Source organism: Rousettus aegyptiacus, unplaced genomic scaffold, assembly GCF_014176215.1.
Source record: "Rousettus aegyptiacus isolate mRouAeg1 unplaced genomic scaffold, mRouAeg1.p scaffold_m13_p_14, whole genome shotgun sequence".
In the NCBI taxonomy this organism is placed as follows: domain Eukaryota; kingdom Metazoa; phylum Chordata; class Mammalia; order Chiroptera; family Pteropodidae; genus Rousettus; species Rousettus aegyptiacus.
Genome location: NW_023416289.1, coordinates 47,057,404 through 47,084,457, shown reverse-complemented (window position 1 = coordinate 47,084,457; position 27,054 = coordinate 47,057,404). Strand labels below are relative to the sequence as shown.

General features: G+C 43.6%; 1 protein-coding gene and 1 long non-coding RNA gene across 5 annotated transcripts; both read left to right on the top strand.

The window, feature by feature from the left end:
* The first annotated feature begins 568 nt into the window (after nt 1–568).
* LOC118611464 lies at nt 569–5,243 on the top strand. Its single transcript, XR_004954471.1, has 2 exons — nt 569–3,447; nt 4,827–5,243. It is a non-coding gene; the product is annotated as an uncharacterized LOC118611464 (long non-coding RNA).
* Nucleotides 5,244–9,210: 3,967 nt separating this feature from the next.
* On the top strand, nt 9,211–25,288 carry LOC107500448 (sialic acid-binding Ig-like lectin 14). 4 transcript variants are annotated; one of them, XM_016125701.2, is made up of 8 exons: nt 9,211–18,132; nt 18,416–18,489; nt 18,570–18,938; nt 19,132–19,410; nt 19,575–19,619; nt 20,894–21,151; nt 21,260–21,395; nt 21,535–25,288. In XM_016125701.2, exons 2-8 carry the CDS (start codon nt 18,453–18,455, stop codon nt 21,569–21,571), a joined length of 1,161 nt encoding a protein of 386 aa, XP_015981187.2. In that variant the 5' UTR covers nt 9,211–18,132; nt 18,416–18,452; the 3' UTR covers nt 21,572–25,288. The 4 variants fall into 4 exon arrangements, with proteins under 4 accessions (XP_015981187.2, XP_036088534.1, XP_015981192.2 ...); XM_036232641.1 differs by lacking the exon at nt 19,575–19,619; XM_016125706.2 differs by lacking the exon at nt 20,894–21,151.
* The last annotated feature ends 1,766 nt before the right edge of the window (nt 25,289–27,054 follow it).

Below are 27,054 nucleotides of genomic sequence, written 5' to 3'. Positions count from 1 at the left end.
GCTGCCTCCACTGTCGGGGACCCCGGAGTGCCGGCCCCGGGCCCATCGTACCCCCTTCCGCAGACTCACGGCGCCGCGGCTCCCGCGTCGGAGGGAAGGGTCCCCCGGGCCCCGCGGCCGCCGGCTGCTCGCCATCCTCCGCCCGCCTGCGCCGTCCGACGGCCTCACCCCTGCGTCCGCGTCCCCGCCATCCTCCGCCCTCCTCCCGACTGTCCCCGGCGCCGCGGTCCCGCTCCGCGCCCGGGACCCCGCGGCCCGGCCCCCGCCCCGGGGGGCCCCCGCCCTGGCCCCTCCCGCCGCCCGGCCCTGCGCGGCCTGGCTTCCCCCTGCCCCGCAGCTGGCCCCGGTCCAGGGGAAAAAATTCCATCCAGCCCGGGAGGAGGAGCGGCGGGGGAGGCGCGGGCGGGAGGCCGGCCGGGGAGCGTGACGCAGGGAGGAGGGTAGGGACAAAAGGGGCCGCGAGGCGGCGGGCCCGCGGCGCTCCCACCGCTCCCTCCCTCCGCCTCCGGCCGCCCGGCCGCTCTCCCGGGTCCGCCGCCCGCGCCCCGCGCCCCTGCCCCGCGCCCTGCTCGGCTCTCCGCGCCCCGGGCACTCCCCGCTCTCTTTCCACCCCACCCCCTTCTCCCCATCAGGGTCGGCTCCTCTCTCTCCCGGCTCCTTCCCCTCCCTGCGCCTGGGTCTCCCCACCATCCACCCACTGGGGGCTCAAAGGTGAAGCAGACTCACATCTGCCCTTGCAGACGGAGCTCACTGTCTGATGGAGGAGACAGACCCAGGCGCAGACAGTTCCGATGCGGGGTGACGGGGTACGGCCGAGGGAGAGGCCAGCGGCTGCGCCAGCCCGGGGCGGGGGGATCCTTTCAGCTGGAGACGGCCCAAAGGACCTCCGAGTGAGGCGGGGGGGCGGGGCGGACGGGCTCGTGGCCTGACCTCCGGGAATCCGGCGAAGCGAGAGCCGGATCGCTGGGGGACAGTGGCGGCGGCGAGGTCGTTTCAGGCGGAGGGCACGGCGGCCGTGGAGGCCCGAAGGCAGGAAGCCTGGGGCGATGCTGGGACGACGGCCCCGCAGCCAGGGCTGACTGGAGCCCTCCAGGACGCAGCCCGGGAACCCAGACGAGGCCGAGGTGGTGGGCGGGGCCGCGATCGCCGGCGCTCTGGAGGCCGCGCTGGGGGCCCGTTTCTGAGATTGAACGCGAGCCATGGAGGGCTGTGAGCGAAGGGAGGGGCAGGGTCAGATCTGGGTGTCAAAAATCCCCCCTATCCAGGCCCTTTGGGGTGTGCGTGGAGACCGGTGGAGACTGGCAGGCTGGGGAGGAGGATGCCTGAGCTAGGGCTGCGACCCTGAGGACAGAGAGGAGGGGCCAGGGCAGCGAATGTGAGCAAGCGGGGGACTGACCACTGACAGCCTCTGGGGGGTGACAGGTAGGGAAGACAGGAAGAAGAGAACGCAACAACCAGAAGTCTGGCCCAGGACTCGAGGGCACAAGCGTTCCCAGTGGGAAACCAGGAGGGAGACTGGGGTACAGGAGAGGGAAGATGCGGTGCACAACTTGAAACCTAGTGGACATCAGGGGCTGGGGGACACTTAGGGAAGACGTCCAGGCAGTGGTAGGTATCCAGTTCTAGGGCTGATAGTGAACATGCATTTCTCTCCCACCTGGTCCCTGGGGCCACGCAGTCCTCTCTGGGGACAGCTCCTGCTTACCAATTTCTTGTGCATCAGTCCTGAGGAATTCTATGCATCTCTGCACATGTATTATACCACCGCTTCTTTTTTTGTCCCCGGATGGGATCTCATTATTCCACACTTCACTTTTTAAACACCATCCTGCCAATCTTCCTATATCCGTGCTTACAGAGCTACCTCATTCATTTTAGCAGCTGTATAGTATTCCACTGTATAAATTGATGTATACTGTTTTTTCAGTCAACTGGGAGGTTTTTTTTTTTTTTACATGAAGAAACTAATGCTAATGCATATGCAAATCACTGGGTGCCGTTTTCTACTGATTTCTTCCGATGCCCTTAAGCCTCTGAACCCAGATATTTGGTAAATACATGTAGGGGTTTGAAAATTTATTATTAATTACTAAGGAATAATAATAATGATAAACATGCCCTTTACTGAAAGTCTCCTTGGGAACAGGCCCTGGGCTGGGTAAATTGTTATGTCATTCAATCGTCACAGCAATATTATTATTAGGAGCTGTTTTATTTGCGTGTAAGGCCGAGGAAATGAAGGGCTGAATAATGGGTTGCTCAAGCGCACACAGTGAATGGCAGAGCCAAGAATGGACCCCAGGCCTGTCTGGCTGCGAGGTGGGCTGCTTCTGCGAAAGTGTGCAGCTTTTTTGGTATCGATGTTGGGCACCCGTTAGACTTATCAGGCACAGGTTCACCTACGATTAAAAAGGACCTTTTGTCAGGCTCTGCACCTTGACGCGGCATCCAGAATTACTGTCACTTCACGCTCACCCCAGATGTCCCTTAGTCAGGGCAGGATGGTAAATCGCACCACCCCTGCTGTGTCTCCTCGGCCGGGCGCTGCTCCCGTTGTGTTGCGACTCTCGTGTCTGGACTGGTCTCTGGGAATTCACTGAGGGCACGATCCAGGTCTGAGTCATCTTTGTGTCCTCAGTATCACCCAGCATAGAGTGTGGCTCAGAGCAGGGGCTCAGGAATATGTTTGCTAAACGAATGAATGGAGAGATGGATGAATAATATATGGTTATGGGTTAGGCTGGGACTTGCTTAAGCCCCTGGGATAAAAAAACAAACAAACAAAAACAAAAACAAAACCCCGCAAAACATAATTCCCTTTCTTTCCTGAATAAGGCCTCCATTCCCAGTGGTTAGTGAGTCCTAGGAACCCTATTTCCATTATTCTCTATCATGCAGGGTCCACAAATCCTTTGGCACCCCAGACTCAGCTGCTACAAGTCCCACAGATGCCTGAGACTCATGAGCCTCCATTCTCATGAACGCCCGAGACTTAGGAGCCACCATTCATTCTCATCCCTGCTACGCAGGATCTACCATTCCCATCAGCCCCTGCGATGTGAGCTCCGCCATTACAATCAGCCTCTGTGACTCACGTGCACCATTCCCATCAGCCCCTGCGATGCAAGATCCGCCGTTCCCGTCAGCCCCCGAGAGTAAAGGATCTACTGTTCCCATCAGCGGTGGAGACACCGAGGGCACCGTTCTTATCAGACATCCTCATGAGATTGTTGTCAGTCCTGATAACTAACATCCGTAATTCTCGCACCCGTGAGATATGGGGACCACTATTCCCATTAACTCAGGAGACACGAATTCTACCATTCTTGTTTTTCTTCAGAACGGCATGCTAATATAAAAATAGGAACATCCCGTCCTTCACAAAGCCGTCCCCAGGAACTGGGAACAGGAACTGTTGGTTAGGAAGACACTTCAACTTGCCCTAAGGTAGGTCTGAGTCAAGGACTCACCAGGGCACGAGGAACATTAGAGTAGCAGAGAATCCCTCAGTGTGAGGGATCAACCTCAAACCCGAGATAATCCTGCGGCACCGCTTAATCCCCAGAGGTGTGATAATCCTCAGACTGGCAGAGCATCCGAAATACGAGATGATCCAAATAAAACAGACGCTTCCTTTGTGCCATGACATAATCTCAGGTGGCAACTTGCCCTGGTGGACTTGTAGGAATGGTGGACAGGACGCATCTCTCGCTGTCTCTCTGTCTCTGTCTCCCAGAAGACATCTCATGTCCACTATTAACCCTTGGGCCATTATCTTCTGTTCTATCTGAAGAGCGAAGGGTCTTCAGCTGCTCTTCATATCTCAACGAAAGAAAGGGAAAGTGGTTCTGAGGCTCAAGGAGACTGGAGTGTGTGTGTTTTTTTGCCAGCCCCTTAGCTGCCGTCCACTCCCCGCTCTGGTAATAGAGCCTCTCTTTCCTATGAGAAACCCTCTCCCTGTGACTCCAACAAGAATGTTGCAGTTAATATTAATGTTCTTCTAATGCCCTTCTTTCCTCCCCCAAAACACTTGGTCTGGACATGTGATCCAATACAGGCAGATCAGAGCATTCATGTATTTGTGACTTCCCATCAGAGTTGATCAGAATTCAAGATGTTATTTTTTATCTTGACACTTTATTTTAGGTCTTCTATAATGTACAAGCATTCATATGCACATACAGTGTTTTTATTTACTGAAAACAATTCTGTCGTACATAACAAGGTGGTTAAGAGCACGTACTCTGAAGTGGACTGTATGGGTTCGAATCCTGACTCAGCCATTTTAATAGCTATGTCTCTTTATACCTTAATTTTGTCATCAATGAAATGGGTATGATCATAAAAGTACCTACATCGCAGGGTTGAGATATGAGGATTAAAGGAGTCACTATATGTGAAATGGTTAAAACAGTGTCTGGCACATAGGAAGCTACATAAAACAATTTTCTGTTATCATTTCTACAGAGAAAAGAGAACTAACTCATTATTCTAATTTCTTTATGTACATGCACAGATTTTACATAAACAGGACAATTTAAACTAATGGAGTGATTTCTGCTGTGTCTGCCTCCCCTTCTTCCCCATCTTTCTTTTTTTTCTTTGCTTGTGTTTTCTTGACTCCTCCCTTCTTGCCCACTCCCAGGTGCTTCTCCCCCTTAAATTAGATATTGTATTTGTTGTGGGTCCAGTTGTGTCCCCAAAAGAGATATGTTGAAGTCTTAATTCCTAGTACCTGTGAATGTGACTTTATCTATAGAGGAAATCAAGTTGAGGTGAAGTCTTAGAGGATTAGGGCACAACTTAATGACTGGTGTTCTTCTAAGGAGTGAGAGATTTGAAGATGCAGAGGAAACACATGGGGAGGAAGAAGGCCACCTGACGATGGAGGCAGAGATTGGAGTGACAGATGGAGCTACAAGCCAAGGAGTGCCAAGAGTTGCTGGCAACCTCCAGAAGCTGGAAGAAGCGAGGGAGGAGCCTTGAGAGGGAGCATGGCCCTGCCGACACCTTGATTTCCAACTTCTGGCCTCCGCAACTGTGAGAGAATGAATTTCTGTTGTTTAAAGCCACCCAGTTTGTGGTAATTTGTTTTGGGAGTCCTAGGAAAGCAATACAGTGTCCATGTTAACCTGCGTGTCTTTCCATATGTTACTTCATACTTAAGTACACACACACACACACACACACACACGAACATACCTATGTTTAGTTTGCATTAAAATTCGGCTTTAGTCACACTATTTGTTCACATTTTCCTATTTGACTTCAGCCTTACCTCCATCTTTTGAAAGCTGGTACATTGAATGCCACCTTGAAGGTCAGCCTTGGCATCTCAGAACTTGTGTGGGCTCAATGAATATGTAATCAGTTGGGTTACCATCACTTCCAACCAGCATAACAAATTAGTAACATTGAACAAGTCAACTCGCTTCCACCTTACATTGAGATCTTAATAGTCAATTCAGATTTAACCATCCCATTATAACTGGGAGTAAATATCTTGTGTTTGTGTTCAAGGTTAAAATGGTATTAGTCAGTTGAAGTATAAATATGTGTGTGTGTGTGTGTGTATAATTATATAATTACAGGACTAAGAGGCTGAAATAATTAATGATGGTTGTAAAAGCCTGTAGGCTGTAGGGGGTTTCAGAAAAGAACTCTGGAAAATAAATTAGAATTCAGGAAATGAATTGGAGGAGTGCTCTCAGGCCTAACACATGTCACGGTGTAAAAGAGCTGCAGATCAGGCTATGGGAGAAGTTGAACTATTACGTACGTAGTCACGACAAAGGCCTTGGCCAGTCTCGCAGGGAGCCCTAGAGCTGGAAGGCTCTGATGAGATGTCTTGAATTAGGGCAAGGGGATTGATTCTTTAAACTTCACTATGACCAGTTGTTGGCTGTAGGCTGCTCCAGGAAGGCGCCATGACCACAGGTGATGCAGCTCCTTTCCTCTGGAAGGGGGCACTTAACTTCCCGCCCTCAACACTCCCAGCCACTGAAGGAATCAGTGAGTGTTTCAATTCTGAGGGGACATATCTGCATGCCTTTACACCCAAAAAGGTGTATGAATATTAAAGGTGCTTCAATTAGATACCATTAGGAAGAAAATTTTCTCAGAACTGACAGATGCTTGCAAAAATATAAATAATAGCATGAAGCAAAAGAGCAAAGATTCGATTAGATAGAAATTATTTGTAGAATGGTTTCGTATTCTAGACTTCATACTATTAAAGGAAATAATCTTTAATAACAGTATTTTTAGTTTTTAGTTATTTAATTCCATTTAGGTCAGACATCTTTTAAGAAAAGGTATTATTTGAAAATTCTTCACATTTGTGACGATGTATTTTAAAAGACTGACAACTTTGCTGACTTAAATTTCTTCAAGTGGTGATAAAACCCTTTAAAATCATGTCTGACAACTTCTATGATAAATCATCTTTGATCCAGGCATAATAATGAATGCAAAGAACAGGGAAAAAAATTATAAAAGTGTCAGAAATCAGCTGTCCTAAACCCATTTTGTTCTCATGGACCAAACTTCCAAACAACATATTTTATAAGAATACTTTTAAAAGATAAGTTCTTTTTAGTTTTGAGTCTGTTGAAGCTAAAACCTTAAATCAAAGCTACCAAATTGACTACAAAATACTGTGAAGCATTTTAAGAAGGGGAAGATAGATGAATGATTTTCAGAATTTTCCCAAGCTATTATTCCAGAAAATTCTTTCTAGGAAACATATTTTGAGAAATTATTCTGTGCACAGAATTATTGTATATCCTACTTCTCTATCTTGTACACAAAACATTTGGAGATGAAGAAATAATCGAGTTTCTTTTTACTTGATTTATAATGATTTTAAGTGTATTTCTATTTGGTTGCTGAGATATTTCTGGATCTTACACATGGTTAATAAGATAGTGAATATGGTTTACAAAACATATATAGAATGGAAAATCAGTAGTTGTCATTGATAATAGGACAAAAGTGGCAAAGGCTGTGAGTGAATTAGAAATTGTGATTTGTTCATACTCTTTAGTTGTGTATCCAAAAATAACTGGAGCTCAGGATCAGGTAAAAGAATTACTGGCCATAAGCAGAAAGATGATGGGCTACACATTCAACGTTCTTCTTCAGCCAAAGTCAAATTCATGACGTACAGGGTATTCAAACAAAGTGGCAAAGAAACATTTCCATGTTCAAAGGACTCCTTGAACAATGACAAAGAAGTCCCACGATCTGTTCCATGAAGCCAGATGTTAAAAATATTTGCAAAAATTTAAAAACGATGTCATTCTTTCCATTGATTTTTGTCTTCGAAAATATAGGAATTTTTCATTAAATGTATGGTTTGTGTTAATGAATAATTTTTAAATGTTATTTTAAATGAGTTAATACATATATATATATATACATTTTCACATTTTCTGTTTTAATTTCTAATAAGGCAAATATTGATAGATGTAACCTGCATAAGCAGAAGCTTTCTGGGGCGTTCAAGACTTTTTTTAATAGTGTGAAAGTGTCCTAGGACCAAATAGTTTGAGAACTGCTTCCCTAGAGATAGTTGTGCACAGTTACATGAGATACATATGCAAGAAAGTTCACAGCAGCATCAATTGTCATGGTCCTTACTTGGATGCAATCCAAATACCCACTTAGAATCAGGTGGTATAGCCACACAATGGAATACTATGCAGCAATGAAAAAAAAATGAACTATAGCTATATATGAGCATTGCCAACTCCCCCAAACACAATATCGGAGAAAATAAGAGGATACAAATGAACCCATAAAGTCTTGTTTCATATATATATATATATATATATATATATATATAAATATGTAATCCTAAAAACAGTCAAAATAAAGCTACATATGTGATAGCGCTAAAAAGAAGAGTTAAGGCAAGATTATAAGGAAAGATTGTTGGTTACTTCTGAAGATATGGAGAATCCTGTTGGGAAAGCCACTGGAAGAGGTTCCGAAGTACTGTATATATTTCATTTCTTGACCTATATGAATATGTGTTAATATTTATTCATGAGATGAGTATGAATATATATATTTTAGGCATCTTTATGTATGTTATATTTCACAAAAGTAACTGAGGGCAGTAATCTTACATCTGCTCTGTAACTATTCAGAAATCGACAAAGATTCAGTTTTGGTATGGCGTTAATGGAATTACATCATCATTTTTGACCAAATCTTCCTGAAAAGGAAGTAATCCTGTCCTTAGTCAGTTTCTATTAGTGAGGAAGAAAAGCTTAATAACTCAGTAGCAATATCGCTATTACTAGTACATTTTACTGGCAATATGAGCATCTCTTTGGTATCAGAATTGCATAGTATAGTGCACAAGAAAAAACTAAAAGTGCTGAAAAATCATTGTTCCCACATATTAAAATTAGGCTACTGTGCAGTTTTAACTCCTTATGTTGAATCCATTTTAGTGTTTTGAAAAGTTGCAGATAATACCCAGAATTCCCACATACACTTTTCCCAACTTCTTCTAATGTTAACATCTTATGTAATTGGTGCCAAGAATACACAATGGAGAAAGGATAGTCTCTACAACAAATGGAGTTGGGAAAACCGGATATCCACATGCAAAATAATGAAACTGGACCCTTATCTTATACCATATACAAAAATCAATTCAGAATGGATTAAAGGCTTAAACATAAGACCTGAAAATGTAAAACTCTTAGAAGAAAACATAGAGGAAAAGCTTCATGACATTGGTCTTGGCAATGATTTTATGAATATGACACCTAAAGCATAGGGAACTAAAAGAAAAACAAAAAAGGAAAGGAAATAGTTAACAGTGAAAAGACAACCTACAGAATGGGAGAAAATATTTGGTAACTATATATCTGATAAGGAATTAATCTCCAAAGTATATAAGGAATGCCTACAATTCAAGAGTAAAAACCTGATAACCCAGTTTGAAAAAGGACTAAGGACTTGAATAGACTTTTCTCTAAAGAAGACATACAAATGGCCAACAAGTATATAATCCTCTGGAAATTGCAAATCAGAAAAACCACAGTGAGATACTACCTCACACCTGTCAGGATGGCTAGGAACAGAAAAACAAAAGACAAATGTGGCAGAAATGTGGAGAAATTAGAACCCTTGTACACTGTTGGTAGCAATGCAAAATGGTGCAGTTGCTATGGAAAACAGCGTGGAGGATCCTAAAAAAATTAAAAATAGAAATACCATGTGATTCATCAACCTCACTTCTGGATATTTACCCAAAAGAATGGAAATAAGAATTTCGGGAAGATATTAGAACTCCCACGTTCATTGCAGCACTATTCACAACAGCCAAAATGTAGAAATAACCTAAATGTTCACTGATGATGAATGAATAAAGACAAATGTGGTCTATACATCCAACAGAATATTATTCAGCCTTTAAAAAAAAAGGAAATTCTGCAACATGTGACAATAGGATGAACCTGAAGATATGCTAACTGAAATGAGCCAGTCACAGAAAGACATACTGAATGATTCCACTTCTGTGAGTATCTCAAATGGTCAAGTTCATAGAATCCAAGAGTGGAATGGTAGTTGCCAGGGGTCAGAGGAAGGAGGGAATGGGGAGTTATTATTCATGAATTGACACAGAGTTTAGTTAAGCCAGATGAACAAGTTCTGGTGGCCTGCTATACAACACTGTATGTAAAGTCAACAACACCATATTGTACACTTAAACATTTGTTAAGAGGGTAGCTCTCATATTAAGTGTTATCACAATAATATTAAAAATTAAAAACCTCAGGAGGTTAACATTAGTGCAATACTAACATTACTATATATACATTTTTTGTTTTTCTATTAATTACTTATATAATGACACACATTATATCTTTTATCATGACTATTTTAAATAATAAAATGGAGACCCTTTTATTATAATTAGCAGTCATTTGGACTTGGTTTTTTCAAAGTCTGGTCAGGTCATTAGCCGGTTTTTTACTGGGTTGTCTGATTTTTTTCTAATTTGTAGTTTCTTTATGATCCTCATCCAGTGAGAATTGTCAAAGTATTTATATATTAATTCATTTAAAGAAACAGTGTTAAACCCATACATGTTAAAACAGTCCGTGTACGTAATAAAATATACCTATATTTTCAAAAACAAAAATCAATATAAAGAGTGACATTGTTTTACATTTTTCAAGTTTTTCAAATAGCTGGCTTAATGACAATAATTGAATTTGCATCCCTCCTTCATTCACCTTGTTCTGATTTTTAAAAGTTTGCCTTGTATTTAGTGGTGTCCACGTACCAAAGTTTATTCAGCCATTACCTGATTGATAGGCATTTATTTTGTTTTCAGTTTCAGGTTTTTTGTTCTGTTTTTGCCACCACAAATAATGCTGCAATAAACATCCTTGTACATTTATTTATCCTTACATACCGATGGTTTTTCTTTAAATAGGATAGGTTCCCAGGAGTGGAATCATTGAGATTAAGTGAATGTGTAGATGCAATGCTAACAGATGATGCGACATTGCTTCTACACCATTTTCCATGCAGCTAAGCGTGCCCAATTCCTTATAATTTTGCTGGGTTCTAAATGTCATTCGAGCTGGAATGGAATTGATACCTTAATAAGTTATCATATTGCTTCTAATAGTTTTGCAGTTAATTTTGGATTTCCCAGGTCTACACTCATACTAATTGCAAATATAAGGATATATCCTTTCCAGTATTTATACCTCTTATTTGTTTCTGTTTTGTAATTGTTTATGGCTGAGACTCTCAAGGACAATGTTTGTATTGAGCAGCTGAACTGTATTTCTCTGCTGGGGAATTCCATCACTGTGTGAAGTCTCAAGATGTCACTTCTCACCAGTAAGGAAGCCAGACACTTGCTATCCCTGAAACCTAGTGGCTGTTGTGCAGGTGTCTGAGTAAACTCACATTGGACTTTATAAAGACATAGAGAAGAGTCCAGTGCTCCCTTTGATGGCAGTGGGCATGGAACCAGGCTGTCCCTAGGCAAACTTGGCAATGATCCTCCTTTCATTGTTTTCTTTGGTTCTGACCCATTTTTTAAACTTGGCACTTTAACTTTCTCATCCAATCTGTCAGCTGACCAATGTGCTATGAATGAATTCCTTTTTTTTTTTTTTTGCTTAAGTTAACCCAAATCGGTTCCCCACACAACTAAGAACCTCACTGTTAGAATGTTAAGTAATAACTGAGATAGCAGGTGCCATTGCTTTACTCTTGACTTTGTTGGAAATAGCGTCTCCTCTACACTCATTCATTGATTCATTCATAAAACAAATGTTGAAATCCATGAGTTCGCTCCTTTACCACCAGGTCCAATCTTATGCCACGTGGGTCTTTCTCGTCTTCTGCCTTCCTCTATATGTAATCTCTTCTCTGAGAAAAATCTCTTTCCCGTTATCCATAATCCACTTCCTTATTTGAGCAGACCCCCTGAGTGTAATTAGTTCCCCATCTCAGCCACCATTCCTCCCCAGTGTGGTTGTGTCTTTATCCTGTTTAGCTCTGTTTCTCTTGCTGTGATGTCCCTACCTCACTCCACACCACTCCATCAAGGAATCTCTCATTGCCCTGCCGAGTCATTCTTGAGTAGAAACACATGCAAATGCCTTCTCACTTGCTCAGGTTCTGACATTTTTCTTTGACATTCTTGGGTAGACACCCTGTTCACTCTCTTTGAGACATCTCATTCTAGGCCACCACTCCATCTTGCTCTGCCACACCTGATGGCTTTAGAGCTCTATTGATCAGAAAAGGAAGAGAAAGACATAGAAAGGAAGGGAAGGAGAGGGGAGGGAAGGGAAGAAAAGCAGAAGAGGACAGGTTCTGGATAAATTTTGAATGTAGAGTTGAGAAGATTTCTGACTAGATGTAGGGTGTAAGAGAGGGAAGGAAAACAAAAATGATTCTGAGATCTTTGGCTTGACCAACTGAAAAATGGAGTCAACATCTATGGAGGCATGGAAGACTGTAGAAAGAGCAGGCTTGGAGCGGAAATCTAGAGAAAGTTTTGGATATAATGAGTTTAAGACTCATATTAGATACCCAGGCAGGCAATTAAATCTATGAGTATGGAGCACTGGGGAGAGAATGAGGATGCAGTTGTACATTTGGGAGTTACCAATACTCAGTGAGATTGCTTTTGGAATGAAGTAAAGATGGCAAAGAGAGGTGATCCAAGGACTGCCTCCTTCGGTGGCCTGTGTAGTGTTTTACAATGAAGCATTTAGACCCGTTTTCAGTTCTGCGTGACCTGATAGGTAGGTAAAAAGACTTATAGATTAAGGAAATAATCCTTTATAAGGGGATTTTTGTTGAAAAAGATAACGAATTTTAAGAGTGTCCTGTTAGCCCGTAATAAAGTGATATGCACAGTCTCCTTTGCTCTATCTAAATAAAGATTTATGAAGACTTCCGGGCCAAGATGGAGGAGTGGGAAAATGCTGTTGTTCCTTTCTCCCAGGACCACATCAAAATTACCTAATTACAGAACAACTATTATTTTAAAAGATATTCTAACATTTGATCATGTCTGCATTCCTAGGTAATATCCATTTGGCCATGGTATATGTATAATGTATACGTATATGTGTGTATATGTATATGCACAAATATATATTTAATTTACTGGATGTTTCTATTGATAGAGATCTATTTGGAATTTTAGTTTATTAGGTTTTGTGTTTTTATTTTTTTATTAGTTTTTATATTATGTAGCGCTGGCTCTAGACAGAATTGGGAAGCTTTTTATTTTTATTTTATGTTGAATCTGAATTGTTTTGGTGATAGTTTGAAATAATTTAATATGATTCTGTCACTTTATTTCATAGTTACCCATCTATTTAATATGTTTCTGCCTTTGTGAGAATGGTTTTATAATTTACGTGTTTCTGAAAAATCATTCATTCATCCTAAGTGTTCCTGTTATTAGCAAGGAACTGAACAAAGAATTCTCTAAAGAATTTGATTCCTCCAGAGCTATTCCTCCATCCCTCATCGTGTTCACCCTTTGATTCTTTTTCCTGCATCCTGTGTGATTTTTCCGACTCTAAACTCTATGCTACTGGTTTTTATTTTCTGTGTGCCAAGTATTGTAATTTATGCTTCTAAATCCATTTTAATTTTTCATTGTCATTATTTGCTTTTTAATTATTTTTCCTAGATTTCCTAGTTCTATTTTTATTCCGTTGTCTTATCATTGCTTAAATCTAAAAAGAAAGTTTTCTTTGCTTTCCTTGTGAAAAGCTGCTAAAGTCTACCAGTTTTTTATTTCAGTTTCTTAAAGCTAATCATTTAAATATTCTTTATAATTTTTTCCATGCTCTATTTTTTTTCCACTTTATTATTTGTTAAAATTGTACTGGAGGGAGCTGGAGCATTGGGCATCTAAATTCCAGACCCTGGCCTCACCATATTTACTGGCCCAGTGTGCAGAGCACACTTTGTCCGGCAGGTGACGCACTTGGACTTTGATTGCCTCCCTGCCTCAGGCGGAGAAAGATTTACCGTTGAGAAATTAAGTTAGACGGTAAACCTCTGGTTAGAGGACTTTTTGTTTGATGAGTCAGTGGACCTATATTCCCAGGAGATACAAAATCAAGTTCGATGAGTAGAAAAGGAGGTATAGAAATTGAGTGTAGGAGATGTGGAAGGAAAAAAAAAAAATGGGGCCAATTTACTGACAAATGGTACCTGAACTTTGGCCTCAGCGCAGGGTGGAGACCATAATGCTTCCTGCGAGAACGCAGCAGAATAAAGCTGGAAGCTCCTGCTCAGACCCAGCTGATTTCTGTCAGGTGGAAATGCCAGATATTAACATTTTTCAAAAGAAGTTAGGCATTCGGGTTATTGTGAGACATCTCCAAATGGTAAACTGTAACCAATAAATTTAGAATGTTTTAAAAACCCGTATGTAAACTAATTGCAAACTAAGATCTAGAATTTGGGGGCGGGGAGGGGCAAGTGGCTCTATATTCACTGTACTTGTGTAGGATGGGCTTCCAGTTATACTGAAGAGTGAAATATTGAACACTTTTTCTCTAAGATCAAGAAAAAGAAGACATATGTTCTCACCACTTCTCAACATTGTACTGAAACTACTAGAGGATTCAGTGAGGCAGGAAAAAGAAAAAAAGGCATAGTGATTTGAAAAGGAGAACCAGAACATTCTTGTTGACAAGATAGTGTACACAGAAAATTCAAAATAGTCTAAAACCAAACGATTGGGATTAATCTGTGAAGTTAACAGAGTAGCTGCATCCAAAATCAACATACAGAAATATTAGCAACATCATAGGATTAAATTAAAATACGAAATATTTTTTAAAAGCACCCCAAATCACAGAAATTCCTAAATTTAAAACTAACAAAAGAATTTCAAGACCTCAACACTGAAGCTGTAAGATGTTGCCAAGACAAATTAAAGAAGCCCTAAATAAGAGATAGGGCATGTTCATTAATTAAAATATTTGTCAATACTTCCCCAAGCCAGGACTCCAGGGGCTGGGGGCTTTTCCCTCCCGGACTCATGTTAGTATTGCAGGAGGGGAGAGTACTTTTGCTGTCAACCAGAGAAGCCAGTTGTTCTTAATTTCTGTTACAATGTTTTCAATTTCTAGCATTTCTTTTCCCAGTCTATCTTAGAGCTTCCATCTCTCTTCTACATTCCCATCTGTTCTTGTAGGTTGTCTACTTTTTCCTTTAGAACCTTTAACACAGTACTCATGGTGATTTTTAATTCTTGGTGTGGTAATTCCAACATCAGTGTCATGTCTGAGTCTGGTTCTGATGTTTGGTTTGTTTTTTGCTGACTGTAACATTGTTGATGTTTTAAAAAATATATACTTTAATTTTTAGAGCAGTATTAGGTTCACAGCAAAATGAGGAAGTTTTCATATGTCCTCCCTGTAGTTCATTGTTGTTGTTTTTTCAATCTTTGTTTTAGCTTTTAGCATGCTTTGATTTTTTTTTTTAATTGGTAGCCATATAGCTATATATGATGAATGGAGGGATAGGAACTGAGATACATTTAGTGTAAGGTTTTATGTTGATGTGACTAGGAGTTTGCCATACTTCAAATTTCTTCTCCTGCCCTCTTTCAGCTGTAATCCACTGTATTATACTAGAGGCTTGCAGGTGTGGCTAAGGGAAGTATTCTCTAGCCTTATTAGTTTCCTATGGCTGCTGTAACCAACGGCTACAAACTCAGTGGCTGAAACAATGCAAATATATTTGTTTCTAGAGGTCAGAAATCCAAAACCAGTTTCATGAGGCTAAAGTGCCAGTGCCAGTGGGACTGGTTCCTTCTGGAGCCCCTGAGGGGAACGTCTGTTTTCCATGTCTTTCCAGCTTCAAGTGGCCTCGTAATATTCCATGGCTTGTGGCACCTTCCTCCATCATCAGAGTGTATCACTCTGGTGTCTATTTCCATCATTACATCGTCTTTTCCTCTTCTGTAGTCAAATCTCCCTCTGCCTCTTATCTTTTAAAGACCCTCATGATGCCCTTTAGAGCTCACCCAGATAATTCAGGATCAACTCCCTCTCTCGAGGCTCTTAACTTAATCACATCTGCAAAATTTCTTTTGCCATGTGAGGTCACATTTACAGGGATTAGGGCCTGTATATCTTTAGAGGTCACTATTTAACCCACCACATGTTATGATTAAATCTTAATGAGTATAGTGGAAGTGCCTGTCACTAAACTTTTGATTGTTGGGGCATTCATTTCAAAAGACATCCATCTTGAATAAACATTGCCAACCTAAGACACAGCTACTAGCAAAACAACGATATAAAGAGTTAACCCTCGCCCCTCAAAGTTCTCTTTTTTAAAGTCTGGGGTAACCTAGATAACTGACCACTTGAGTGATCCAGCTTCTCCCTTCCCACACCCTGATTCCCTCTCTTATGCTTTAAATTAGTCAATAAAGAGAGAACCTGTGAAACCCTACCACGCCCCCTCTCCAGCAGATCCCAGGTCCATCCTCCTTCTCTTGCTGTGTGGCCTTCTGGGACTTGTGAATAATAAATCTTGTTCCTCAGATTTTCCTGATGGTTTTTGCTGAAGCACATTCTGCAGTCATCCTAGGAACTGCAACACTGGCTCTGGTCAGGGAAATATCTGTGGGGGCTGGCTGCAAGTAATAAAGGCCAGGCGGGTGCCCAGGCCTTCCTAGCTAATAGCATCACTACCAAGATTGGGACCCACACAAGTGGGTCTGTGTCTTTGGGCTGTGGCTCTTGCACGTGACCCTCAGCTTCCCTCCACCCCTCTGAGGTGAGACAGGAAGGCTAGACTGTGCCGGATTTAGGGAAATGCCTCCCTCAAGATGGGAACCGGCTCTGGTACAGGGATTCCTTGGAGAGTAGGCTTATGTTATGGGAAATGTCCTATGCTAATTTCACAATGATTACTCATTGCTAACCCTGCCAGAGTTATGAGGGGCTCTTCCCTGTGCAAACCTGATGGGGTTCCTGGAGGTAAGATGCACAGAAGTGTGGGGACCCTGAAGACAGAGACTCATAGGAGTTTCTCAATCTCCTGGTAGTCTGCATTCGGCCTCTCCCTCATTGTCAAACTTACCATGCAAATGTCCCTATCGATTTATGGCTCTGGCAGCTTCTGCTTCAAGGGAAAAAGATCTCAGTTAACTTTCTGCATTTTCTGGTCTCCCTAGATTTTGGGGTGGTGGCTTGCTCCGTGACCTTAGTTCTTTGATGGGTCTAAGAAAAAGAATTGATCTCCAATTTATTCAGCTTTTTTTTGTAAGAATGAGAGTGATAGTCCAAGAAATCTGCATGTCACAGATGAAACCAGAGGTCTCCTGCAATGTCATTTTTATTTTTCTTTCTTTTGCACACTTTTGTTGGAGGCTAGGCCTTACACAGGTACACTTTGGGAACGTGGGTAGCTTAATGACTGAAATATGTCAAAGATGCTAAGTTCTCCACGTCCAGCAGGGGGAGCCCTTGCCCTTTGGTTTCTCTCCCTTTTCTCAAGGTGAGTTTCCTCTAAGACCAGTTAGTGGAAACTACAGCTTGTGGGGTTTTGTTTGGTACATTTAGGGAGCCCCCAATCAAATCCTTGTAAGGACGAGGTAGTTATGGTAAATGAGTAAAGTAGACAAGTATAAAGAGAACAACTCGGCAAGTGCTTTTGACAAATGGTGCCTGGATTTGATTTTGGTGGAAGGAGATGATATTGCATCGTGTGCAGTGCAGCCATATATAGCGAGAGGCTTCCCAAGCTCAAAGCCGACAGAAGTCTGCAGAAAAGTCGTGAATGATGAAACTGAAGTCATGCTTCACAGGTAGGTTTTTGGCAGTTTTGGGGGCCAAGGCAGAGAAGGTGACTGGGTGTGGACTTGTTGTTAGGGGAGAGGTTGCGTGAGACCCACACTAGGTCTTTCTAGCTTGGGTTGGAGAAGACGAAACAGAACAAAAGCAAAGTGTCAACTCAGCTTAAAAAATTCTCAAGTACGCTGGTTTCAGAAACAGAAAGTTCCAGAGCTTGGTAATGTCCCCAACATTCTCTTTCTTTATTTGCTAACCCTACAGCTCTTCCTTCTCTTGTTGGCTTTGTTCTCAGATAGACTCTTGTTACATACTGGGCCCTGAGGTTGTCCAGTCTAGCCATGTTTTTTAAAATTCCAGCAGTCCTCAACTATTCCTCTTCTGTTTTCCTGTTCTTAGTCTTTACCAAGGCTAAATAGCTTTGGTAAAGTGGAACGGGTGATAGGTGAGGTAGGTAGGTGTCTGGCTTGCAACCTGGTCACTCCATGCCCTAAACTTCCACACTGCAAATGGCCAGCTCTCAGGCTTCCTCTGGGCATCAATGCTAGGGTCACAGTCTGAGGCCACCTGGGATGAGAGATGGGAATTGGGACCTGACTCCAGCATCACTGGTGGGGATCACAAGGCACCTGATGTGTTTGTCCCTGAGAACTTAACTTCTCTCCAGACAGAGGGATGGACTTCTGCCACCTGGACACTTCGCCGCACTCCTCTCAGCGCTGCCTCCATGACGTGATAATGGATTAGATATTGGCCTCTCTGAGGGCCCAGAGGCTCCGATCCCCAGGGAGCTGGCCAGGTAGGTGGTGTTCCCTTCCCTGTGTAGACTTGGTACAGAGGAAAAGGCTGCAGCAAAGGGGCCTTATGGTCCTAGACAAGCCTTTTGCTATCTCACTAGTTCGGGGGACGCATTTGCAAATGAGGGGAGGGGGACATGAGGCATTTTATTTCCCAAATCACTCCCATGGCTGTGGAGCCCAAGTTCCCCTTCCAGGCGTGGCCACAGTTCTTTTAGCCTTTGCTTCCTGTTGGGGAGTCCTTGGCCCCAGCACACACTCTGCACATTTCCTTCCTTGACACAGGGACCTGGACCCAGGCTCTGCCCTGTCAGATGCAGACATGGTGCCCCTGCTGCTGCTGCCCCTGCTGTGGGGAGGTGAGTGGGGTGAGCGGGGGAGGTACAGGCATAGGCGGGGCAGGGACCAGAGCTGCAGCTGAGTCTCTGTGTCCCCACAGGGTCCCTTCAGGACAATTCTGGGTTCGAGCTCCGAGTTCAGAAATCAGTGACAGTGCAGGAGGGTCTGTGCGTCTTCTTGCCTTGCTACTTCTCTTATTCCTGGAGTGCATGGCATCCCTCTGCCGAACTCTACATGTACTGGTACGACGCACGCAGCAACAATCTTGTGGCCACGAACAACCCAAAGAGAGTAGTGTCTGTGGAGAAGAAGGGCCGATTCCGCCTCCTTGGGGACCCCATGACCAACAACTGTTCACTGGGCATCAGAGACGCCAGAAAGAGTGACACAGGAAACTACTACTTCCGAGTGGAGAGAGGATATGTGAACCATAATTACCAGGGTAACATGCTGGATTTGCAGGTGACAGGTACGACATGGGCCCAGGAGAGAACCTGGGATGTGGGACCCTGTGTCAGAACAGGGATAGGACACTGGACAGCCACTATCCAGGCTTTGGGGCTGGAATGGTGGGAAGAGATGCAGGACCTGGGATGAGGTTGGGCCCTGAGGCATGAGTCCCCACACCCTGGTGCCCAGGCACCTCCCTGTCTGCTCCTCAGACCTGACAGAAAAGCCGGACATCCATGGACTGGAGGGCCTGGAATCCGGCCGTCCCGCGCGCCTGACCTGCAGCCTGCCAGGGTACTGTGGAGGGGAGAGTCTCAGCTTCTCCTGGGTGGGAGCTGCTCTGGACTCTCGGAAGCCCCAGAGCGTCCGCTCTTCCTCAGTGCTCACTTTCACACCGAGGCCCGGGGATCACGGCACCAACCTCACCTGTCAGGTGAAACGCCAAGGAAATCGGGTGATCACAGAGAGGACCATCAGGCTCAATGTCTCCTGTGAGTTCGGAGGGATGGCTGGTCACTGGGGGCCAGAGTAGGGTTCCACACCAGGAACCCATTTCCTGGAGGAAACTGGGGAAGCAAGTCCCATCCCCTCCACTTAGGTGGCTCCTGAGGCCAAGGGACACAGTTCCCGTCCTCACCACGTCTTTCTTTCCCAGATGCCCCAGCGTTGACCATCCGCTTCTCCCAGGGAAACTGCACAGGTGGGAAAGGTGTCCTGTTCTCTGGGGCTGTGAGGGTAGCGGGGTGTCTGTAAGCTCCGGGATTGAGGAGACCCTCCCCGCTCACCCGACAGCACCCTCTCATCAGGGACCCACGTTGACAGACCTAGTATTGCCCCTGGCTGCCGCTTGTCCTTTCCTCTAGTTTTCCAGTTTATTTTTCCTGGCGGGAAGTCACGCATACATAGAATTCAGTGGCTTCGCCAGTTTTAAGGGGACAGCTCGGCAGTGTTCACATGTTTGCAGAGCTGTGCCACCATGGGCAGGATTCTTTCCATCTTGCAGAACTGAAACTCTGAGGCCATGATACAGCAACGCCCCCTTCCCTGCCTCCAGACCCAGCCCCTACCAGCTACCATCCACTTTCTGTGTCTGCGATGTTGACAGCTCCAGGATCTGCTTCCTTTTCTGGAATTCCTGTCTGCCCTCCCCTCCTGATAGGCGCCCTCCTTCATCTTGACCTGATCATCTCCTCCAGGAGCCTTCGGCGTTCCCACTCCCATAGCTCCACCGGACCCCATTTCAACCTCCGCACTTTCATGGGTGTGCTCACCCCTTCCGTGTCTTTGCCAAAGATCCAGTCCCTGTGCTGACCTCATCCCGATGCCTCCCACAGACTTGCACATGTGGCTGCCTCTCGCCAGTGTCTCTCAACTGCACAGGCCCCTCCCTCCACTAGGGCCAAATACGGTCTGGACGTCAGTCTAGGTGGCTTCCTTTCTCCCCTGCTGCACCACATGAGTCAGCAAGTGTCAGGAAGTCCATGTTTCCATTCCCCTTTGGCTCCTGGGCCAGCTCCAGTCTTGCCCCAAGACTGGTCCATAACCTCAGTCTCCCGCGCGGCCTGTCTGCCTCCTGCCCGATCCCTCCCATCCAGCCTCATTTGGTCCCAGCAGGATTTTCTAGACTCAGTGCTGACTCTGTGTCTCCCCTAGTCACAGCCACTCCAATAATTCCCTGAGCAACCCTCCATGCCCTCACTTGGATACCTCACCTGGTATCCAAGGCCCCTAAATTTTTGCCCTACCTTCCTTCCACCACTATCGATCTTCGATGCTCTTGGTTTCCCCATGAGTTTGCAGATGTGGGTGCACTTCCCCTCACCTGGCACGCTGCCTCAGTTCCTGGAACATTGCCTGAGCTGCCTGCTGACGTCTCAACCGTCCCACCTCAGCTCAGCCCCCTTCCTTCTGGTAGCCTGACCTGACCACCAGGGTCACTGCCCTTTACCCACCTGCCGTGTACCTCCCACCCAGTCCTGAAGACCCTGAGCAGCCGCTCGTCACTACTTGTCCAGGAGGGCCAGTTCCTGTGCCTGGTGTGCGAGGCTGACAGCAACTCTCCTGCCACACTGAGCTGGTCCCAGGATGGAAAAGCCCTGAGCCCCTCCCAGCCCTCGGCACCAGGGGTCCTGGAGCTGCCCCATGTAGGAGTTGCAGATGGAGGAGAGTTCACCTGCTGGGCTCAGCACTCACTGGGCTCCCAAAACATTTCCCTGAGCCTCTCTGTGCAGAGTGAGTTGCAGGACAGATGCCTGGGGAGGGCACCCTGGTCAGGTGTTGGGGCCATGGGAGGGACTGGGACCTGGGGACATGACTTCACTCACCTCTCCTCTTCCCCAGGAAGCCCCACTTCCTGTAGATGCGTGCCTGAGGAGCGGCAGGGCTCCTGGCCCCTGGTTCTCACCGTGATCAGAGGGGCCCTCATGGGGGCTGGCTTCCTCCTCACCTATGGCCTCACCTGGATCTACTATACCAGGTGAGCAGGTCCTCCCTCTCCACGGAAGTCTGGTCTTGGCTCCTGGGTTCCAGGTATGGCTGAGCAGTCCCGGCCTACCTGGAGTTACAGTTACAGCGGCCAGCAGACTGTCTGAGCTGAGGCTGTGCTGGTTCTGCAGGTGTGGAGACGCCCAGCGAGTAAGTTCGAGATCCTGACTGAGCCTCCCTCCTTCTAGAGGATGAGACATGGGACATCGATATCAGCTTCTCCCCGGGAGCTCTTGACTCACACCCTGTGTCAGTTGTACCCATGGGATTGTAATTTGTGGAGAAGACAGAGTAATGACTCGAGAGTCAATGTTATTGAAAAAAGACTTTTATGACTTAAATTTCCTGAGAGGCGAGGCCCTGCCAGACCAGGCAGTGCCATGGGGAAGTGCCTGCTTTGCTCAGGAGGCAGAATCAGGTGAGGGGAAGGCTCAATAACGAGGCTCTATTTTTTTTTTTTTTATGGGAAGTACAAGGTAAGGCGGGGCAAACAGTTGAGGAGCGGCTGCTTGGATTTATTCTGGGGGCTCTGGCCCATGTGGGTGGTCTCTAGTTGTCTGGTTCCTGGTCTCAGATTTTAGGACTGCTTGGGGTATGAGAGTTAGGTAAAGGGAATATGGGCTCAGGATTGGTGGTTTTGCTCCTGAAACACTGTCACAGGCTGAGCCCTTTGCTGTTTCTAAGAATAGGTTAGACCCTGGGATGGGAGCTGTCTCTCCCTGGACAGCAAGATTTGTAAGATGAAGATGTCAAAACACCATAAGATACCAAAAAAAGAAAAAAGAAAAAAAAAACACACAAGTAACACACACCTTTACCGACTGCCCCTTGTTTCTGCCCATGCCTCCCATTCGAGTTACCATTTGTCTCTGTTTTGGCCCTCCCCCACCTCCCTCACCACCACCTTGCTCCTCTCTCTCCGTCCCTACGCCCAGGGAGAGAATGAACTTGAGGCCTTATCCTCCTGTTCCCCAGAAGTTACCATTACCTGGTTAACACCTGAGTGTCCGGTCTCACAAACTTCCCTATCAGTGTAGACATCGATACACATTAGAGACATGAGCACAGGTCTTCTTTCCCGGGTTAAAGGCACCTACCTCCTACTGATTGTTATAAAAATATCCCAGCATTAACATAAAAATAAATAAAAATTTCACCAAATAACACAAGAAATAAATTGATTTTACTATTTAGTGTCTGCAAGAGTTTCTAGAAGCAAATTAAATCTGAATCTTCTATCCTTTTTTGTTGAATCTGTTTCGACTAATGGTTTTTGTTTATTGATTTTTGATGTCTAACTTAAATTGAGTAATATATGCAAGGCGACTAGATGAATGTTTCTGTAAGTACCCACTCTGCTTCCACCACCAAGCTCAGCACACAGACTGTGCACCTAGCTCCGGTGGTCAGGGCCCACCTGCAGAAGAAAGGGGGCCGAACTGAGGTTGGAAGGATGAGCAGTGGAGATGAGTCAGGAACCGAGGCAGCCCGCCATGCCAGGTGAGGGGAAATGCGCCCACGTCCGCACCTTTATAGGGAGGATCGAGAGCACCAGAGACACAAGGTCAGATAGTTCATGGACGTGCTCTTTCGGTCCCGATTATGAAATCTTTGTGTATCCCAGTATCTCAAAGATATTATTGAATATATCCACCAGTGAATTTTGTTTTTAAGCGATCATATAGTACCATGTATTTTTCTATTGTACAGTTGGGTGAATTTTAAAAATATATAGGTAGTACAGTATTATGTACTTCATAGTTGCTAAGAGAGTAGGTCTTAAATGTTCTCAGCACAAATTAAGAAACGATAATTATGTGACACGATGGAGGTGTTAGCATTGGTAACAGTCATTTTTGCAGCATATAAGTGTATCAAATCAACACATGCCTCTGAAGTTTACACAATGTTGTATGTCAATTATATGTCGATAATGCTGGAAAAATATTTAAAAATCTATAGATTTGTTTAATCGACACCACCAAAATTAGAATACCGAATAATTCCATTGTTTCAAATATTCCCTTGTTCTATACATTGGTTATACCTTCCAACCGGCCTTAAGTCGGGGCAACCACCCATCTGTCCTGCATAACCATAGTTACGTCTCTTTGAGAATGTCATAAAAATGGAGTCGCGTGCTGAGTAACTTTTTGAGACTGACTTCTTTCACTCAGCACAACCTTTGTGATAGATCATAGTTCATTTCTTTTTATTGCCAAGTAGTATTCCGTCGTATCGAAGCACCATGTTTCTTTATCCACTTACCCACGAAGGATGTTTGGGTCGTTTTTATTTTTTGATGGCTGTGAATAATGACACTACAAACACTCATGTACGAACCTTCCTAGGGGTGGGATGACTGGGCCCTATGGTAAGTTTATATTTATCTTTAGAAGAAACAGTCTGTAGTTGGTCGTTTTCCTGAATTGCTCCATTTATCGAAGTTGTTACATTTCTGTGCATGGAAGTGCCCTTATTGCCCTTGCACTACATATTGGGTAGGTAGTGATGTCACCCCTTTCCTCACCATGTTGCTCATTTCATTCTTCTCATCCTGATCTTGTAAATCTCATTAGGCATTTATCTCCTCGATTGATATTTTAAAAGTACAAGTATATGCATTCATTGTTTTTAAACTGCTTTTCTGTTTTCAATTTTATTGTCTTCTGCTTTCCCTTTGTTATCCCTGCCGTCTACTTTTGTGAGAAAAAACGTCTGTTTTGCAGTTTTGGATGTAGTGCTTTCTATCTCTAAGTTAGGTCAAGTTGTCTTATTGTGTTCAAATCTTTTCTATCCTTACTGATTTTATTTTATTTGTTGCCTGTTCTCCTAATAACTGAGGGAAGTATGTCTACCAACTTGTATTTTGTATATTCTGAAACTGTCATTAGGTGTGTATAAATTTAGACTTCCTGTATATTCTTGTTGAACTGAATTTTCTCTTTAGAAATACTTGTCACGGATATTATTATAAGTATTTTATTACCGTCTGCATGTCATTTCCTTTTCCATTATTTGGTTTTCAATCACTTTGTGTTCTTATGGTTAAAGAAGTCTCTCAAATAGCTTATGTTCTTTTCGAAAATGGAGTCTGGCACTCTATCTTCTATTCAGATTGTTTTGTCTTATTACAGATAATCTAATTAGTTCTATTTCTAGTTGTAGTCAATCGGTCCTGTTTCTTTTTTTTTTCTTTTTTTACTTAAAACTTTTTTGCCTCCTTTTGGATTAAACTCATGTCTTCTATTAATCCATCGTTTTTGTATTCACATTTGTTTATGTAATTTTTATTACTTTTTGTAGTTGCCTAGTTATTAAAATATACATCCTTGATATATTGCAATTGTTCTTCCATTGGTATTTTTATCTATTCTTGAAAATGGAAAAAATTTCCGTACTTTAGGTACATATACATTCCTCTCACCATTCGTGTTATTATTGTCATAAATCTTATATCCGTTAATGTGATAAACTTCACAGAACCTTATAATTAAGTGAGTTATCCCAAGATTTATTAAGATATGGACATATAACATATGTAAACTGAAGGTATACGATGTGATGACTTGTTATACATGTATATTGTGAAACGATTACCACAATCAGTTTAGTTAACTTTTCTATCCTCTTGTATAATTATCATTTTATGGTTATTACATTAGGGAGTTACTCTCTTAACAACGTTCAAGTATATAATACAATGCTATTAAGTATCGTCACCATGGTGTACATGAGACTGGATCCCAGAAGTTATTCATCTCGCGACAGGAAGAATGAACCCTTGACCACCATCTCCCCGTGTCCCCGCCCTCAGCCCCTTGCAATCACCATCCTACTCTGTTTTTGTTTTTTTTTTTGAGTTCATCCATTCTAAATTTCACATGCGAGAACATACAGCATTTAAACAATAAATGTTTGGAAAATTGCCCTCATAGTTGCGATTCTTTTATTCAATTTTAAGTTTCCATCACAAATATATTGTCCTCTATACAAAACAACTCAAAATGTAGTAAAAACCTAAAATTAAGACTAAATCGTATAAAACTCTTTTAAAGAAAACCTCGGGGTGGGGGAAGCCTTATGAAATTGGATTTGGCAATAATTTTCTGGATATTTACACCAAAAGCACAGACAACCAAAGCAAAAATAGACAGATGGGACTACATGAAACTCAAAAGTTTCTGTGCACAGAAGGATAGACTCAACAGATTGCCAAGGAAACCTACAGAACGGTAGAAAAAATGTATCCAATAAGGTGTTAATATTCAGAATATACAAAGAACTACAAGTGAACATAAAAAACCCAAATAACACAAGTTTAACAATGTCAAAAGATTCGAATCTATATTTCTCCAAAGATAATATACCAATATTCAATGGACACATAAAAATGATACTCAACTTTGGTAATCCTTAGAGAAATGCAAATCAAAACCATAGTGAGATATCACCTCATACCCTTTAGGGGAGTTACAATAAAAACCAAAACAACAGAAAATAACAAGTGCTGGTGAGGATGTGGAAAAAATGGAACCAATGTGCATGTTTTGTGGGACTGTAAAATGGTGCATCTGCTATAGAAAACAATCTGGCAACTCCTCAAAAAATTAAAAAGGAAACTACCACATGACCTAAGAATCCCTCTTCTGGGTACATATCCGAAAGAACTGGAAGTAGGATCCCGAGAGAGATTTGCACACCCCTGTTTATAGCAGCGTTATTCACAACGGTCAAGAGGTGGAAGCAACCCAAGTGGCCATCAATTGATAAATGGATAAACAAAGTGTGCTATGTCTTAGTCCTTTCAGGATGTTTGAATAAAACACCATAGACTGAGTGGCTTCTAAGTAGCAGAAATGTATTGCTCACAGTTCTGGAGGCTGGAAGTCCAAGGTGCCAGCGTGGTCAGGTTCATGATTGGGTTCAGGTGGCAGATGGCGTCCTTCCCGTTGCATTTTCTCATGGTGGACAGGGAGAGGAAGCTCTCAGGCCTTTCAGAGGCCCCATCTGCTAATACCATCCCCTCAGGGGTTAAGATTTCAACATATTTACTTGAGGGGCAAAAATATTCGGTCTATAGCATTCTACACCTGACCCCCCCATAGTTCAGTCTATAGCACATGCAACGGAATATTATTCAGTCAACAAAAGAAAGGAAGTCCAGTTTCATCCTTGAGGACTACGTGAAATAAGCTGGTCACAAAGTACAAAAACTGATTCTACTTACATGAAGTATGCAAAGTAATCAGTTCATAGAAATTGAAAGCAGAATGGCGAGTTCCTGCGGAGGGAGCGGATAAGAAGTGGTGATGTAACAGTGTAAAAAAATACATTTCAATAACATCTTCCTTGTTCACATCTCCCCTCTTTATTCTGGCCATTACTACTTTGGAAAATATGTTGTTATGATTATTGGTATCAATTCCTCAGTAAGTCAGCCCCAAGGACAGGGCGGAGAGTGATATCTCTAGGTGCCAACTGCCTAAGAGTAAATAGCTCCAAGGCTCCCAAGAAGAAAAATAAAACAATATTGCCGTTGGAGTACAGATAACATAGCTGTCCACCAGAAACCATATTTCTTGTGCTAGATGCTAACAGCTAACTTTTGCCTTTGTAATCTGCTTGCTTGCTTGATCAAGGCCAACCAG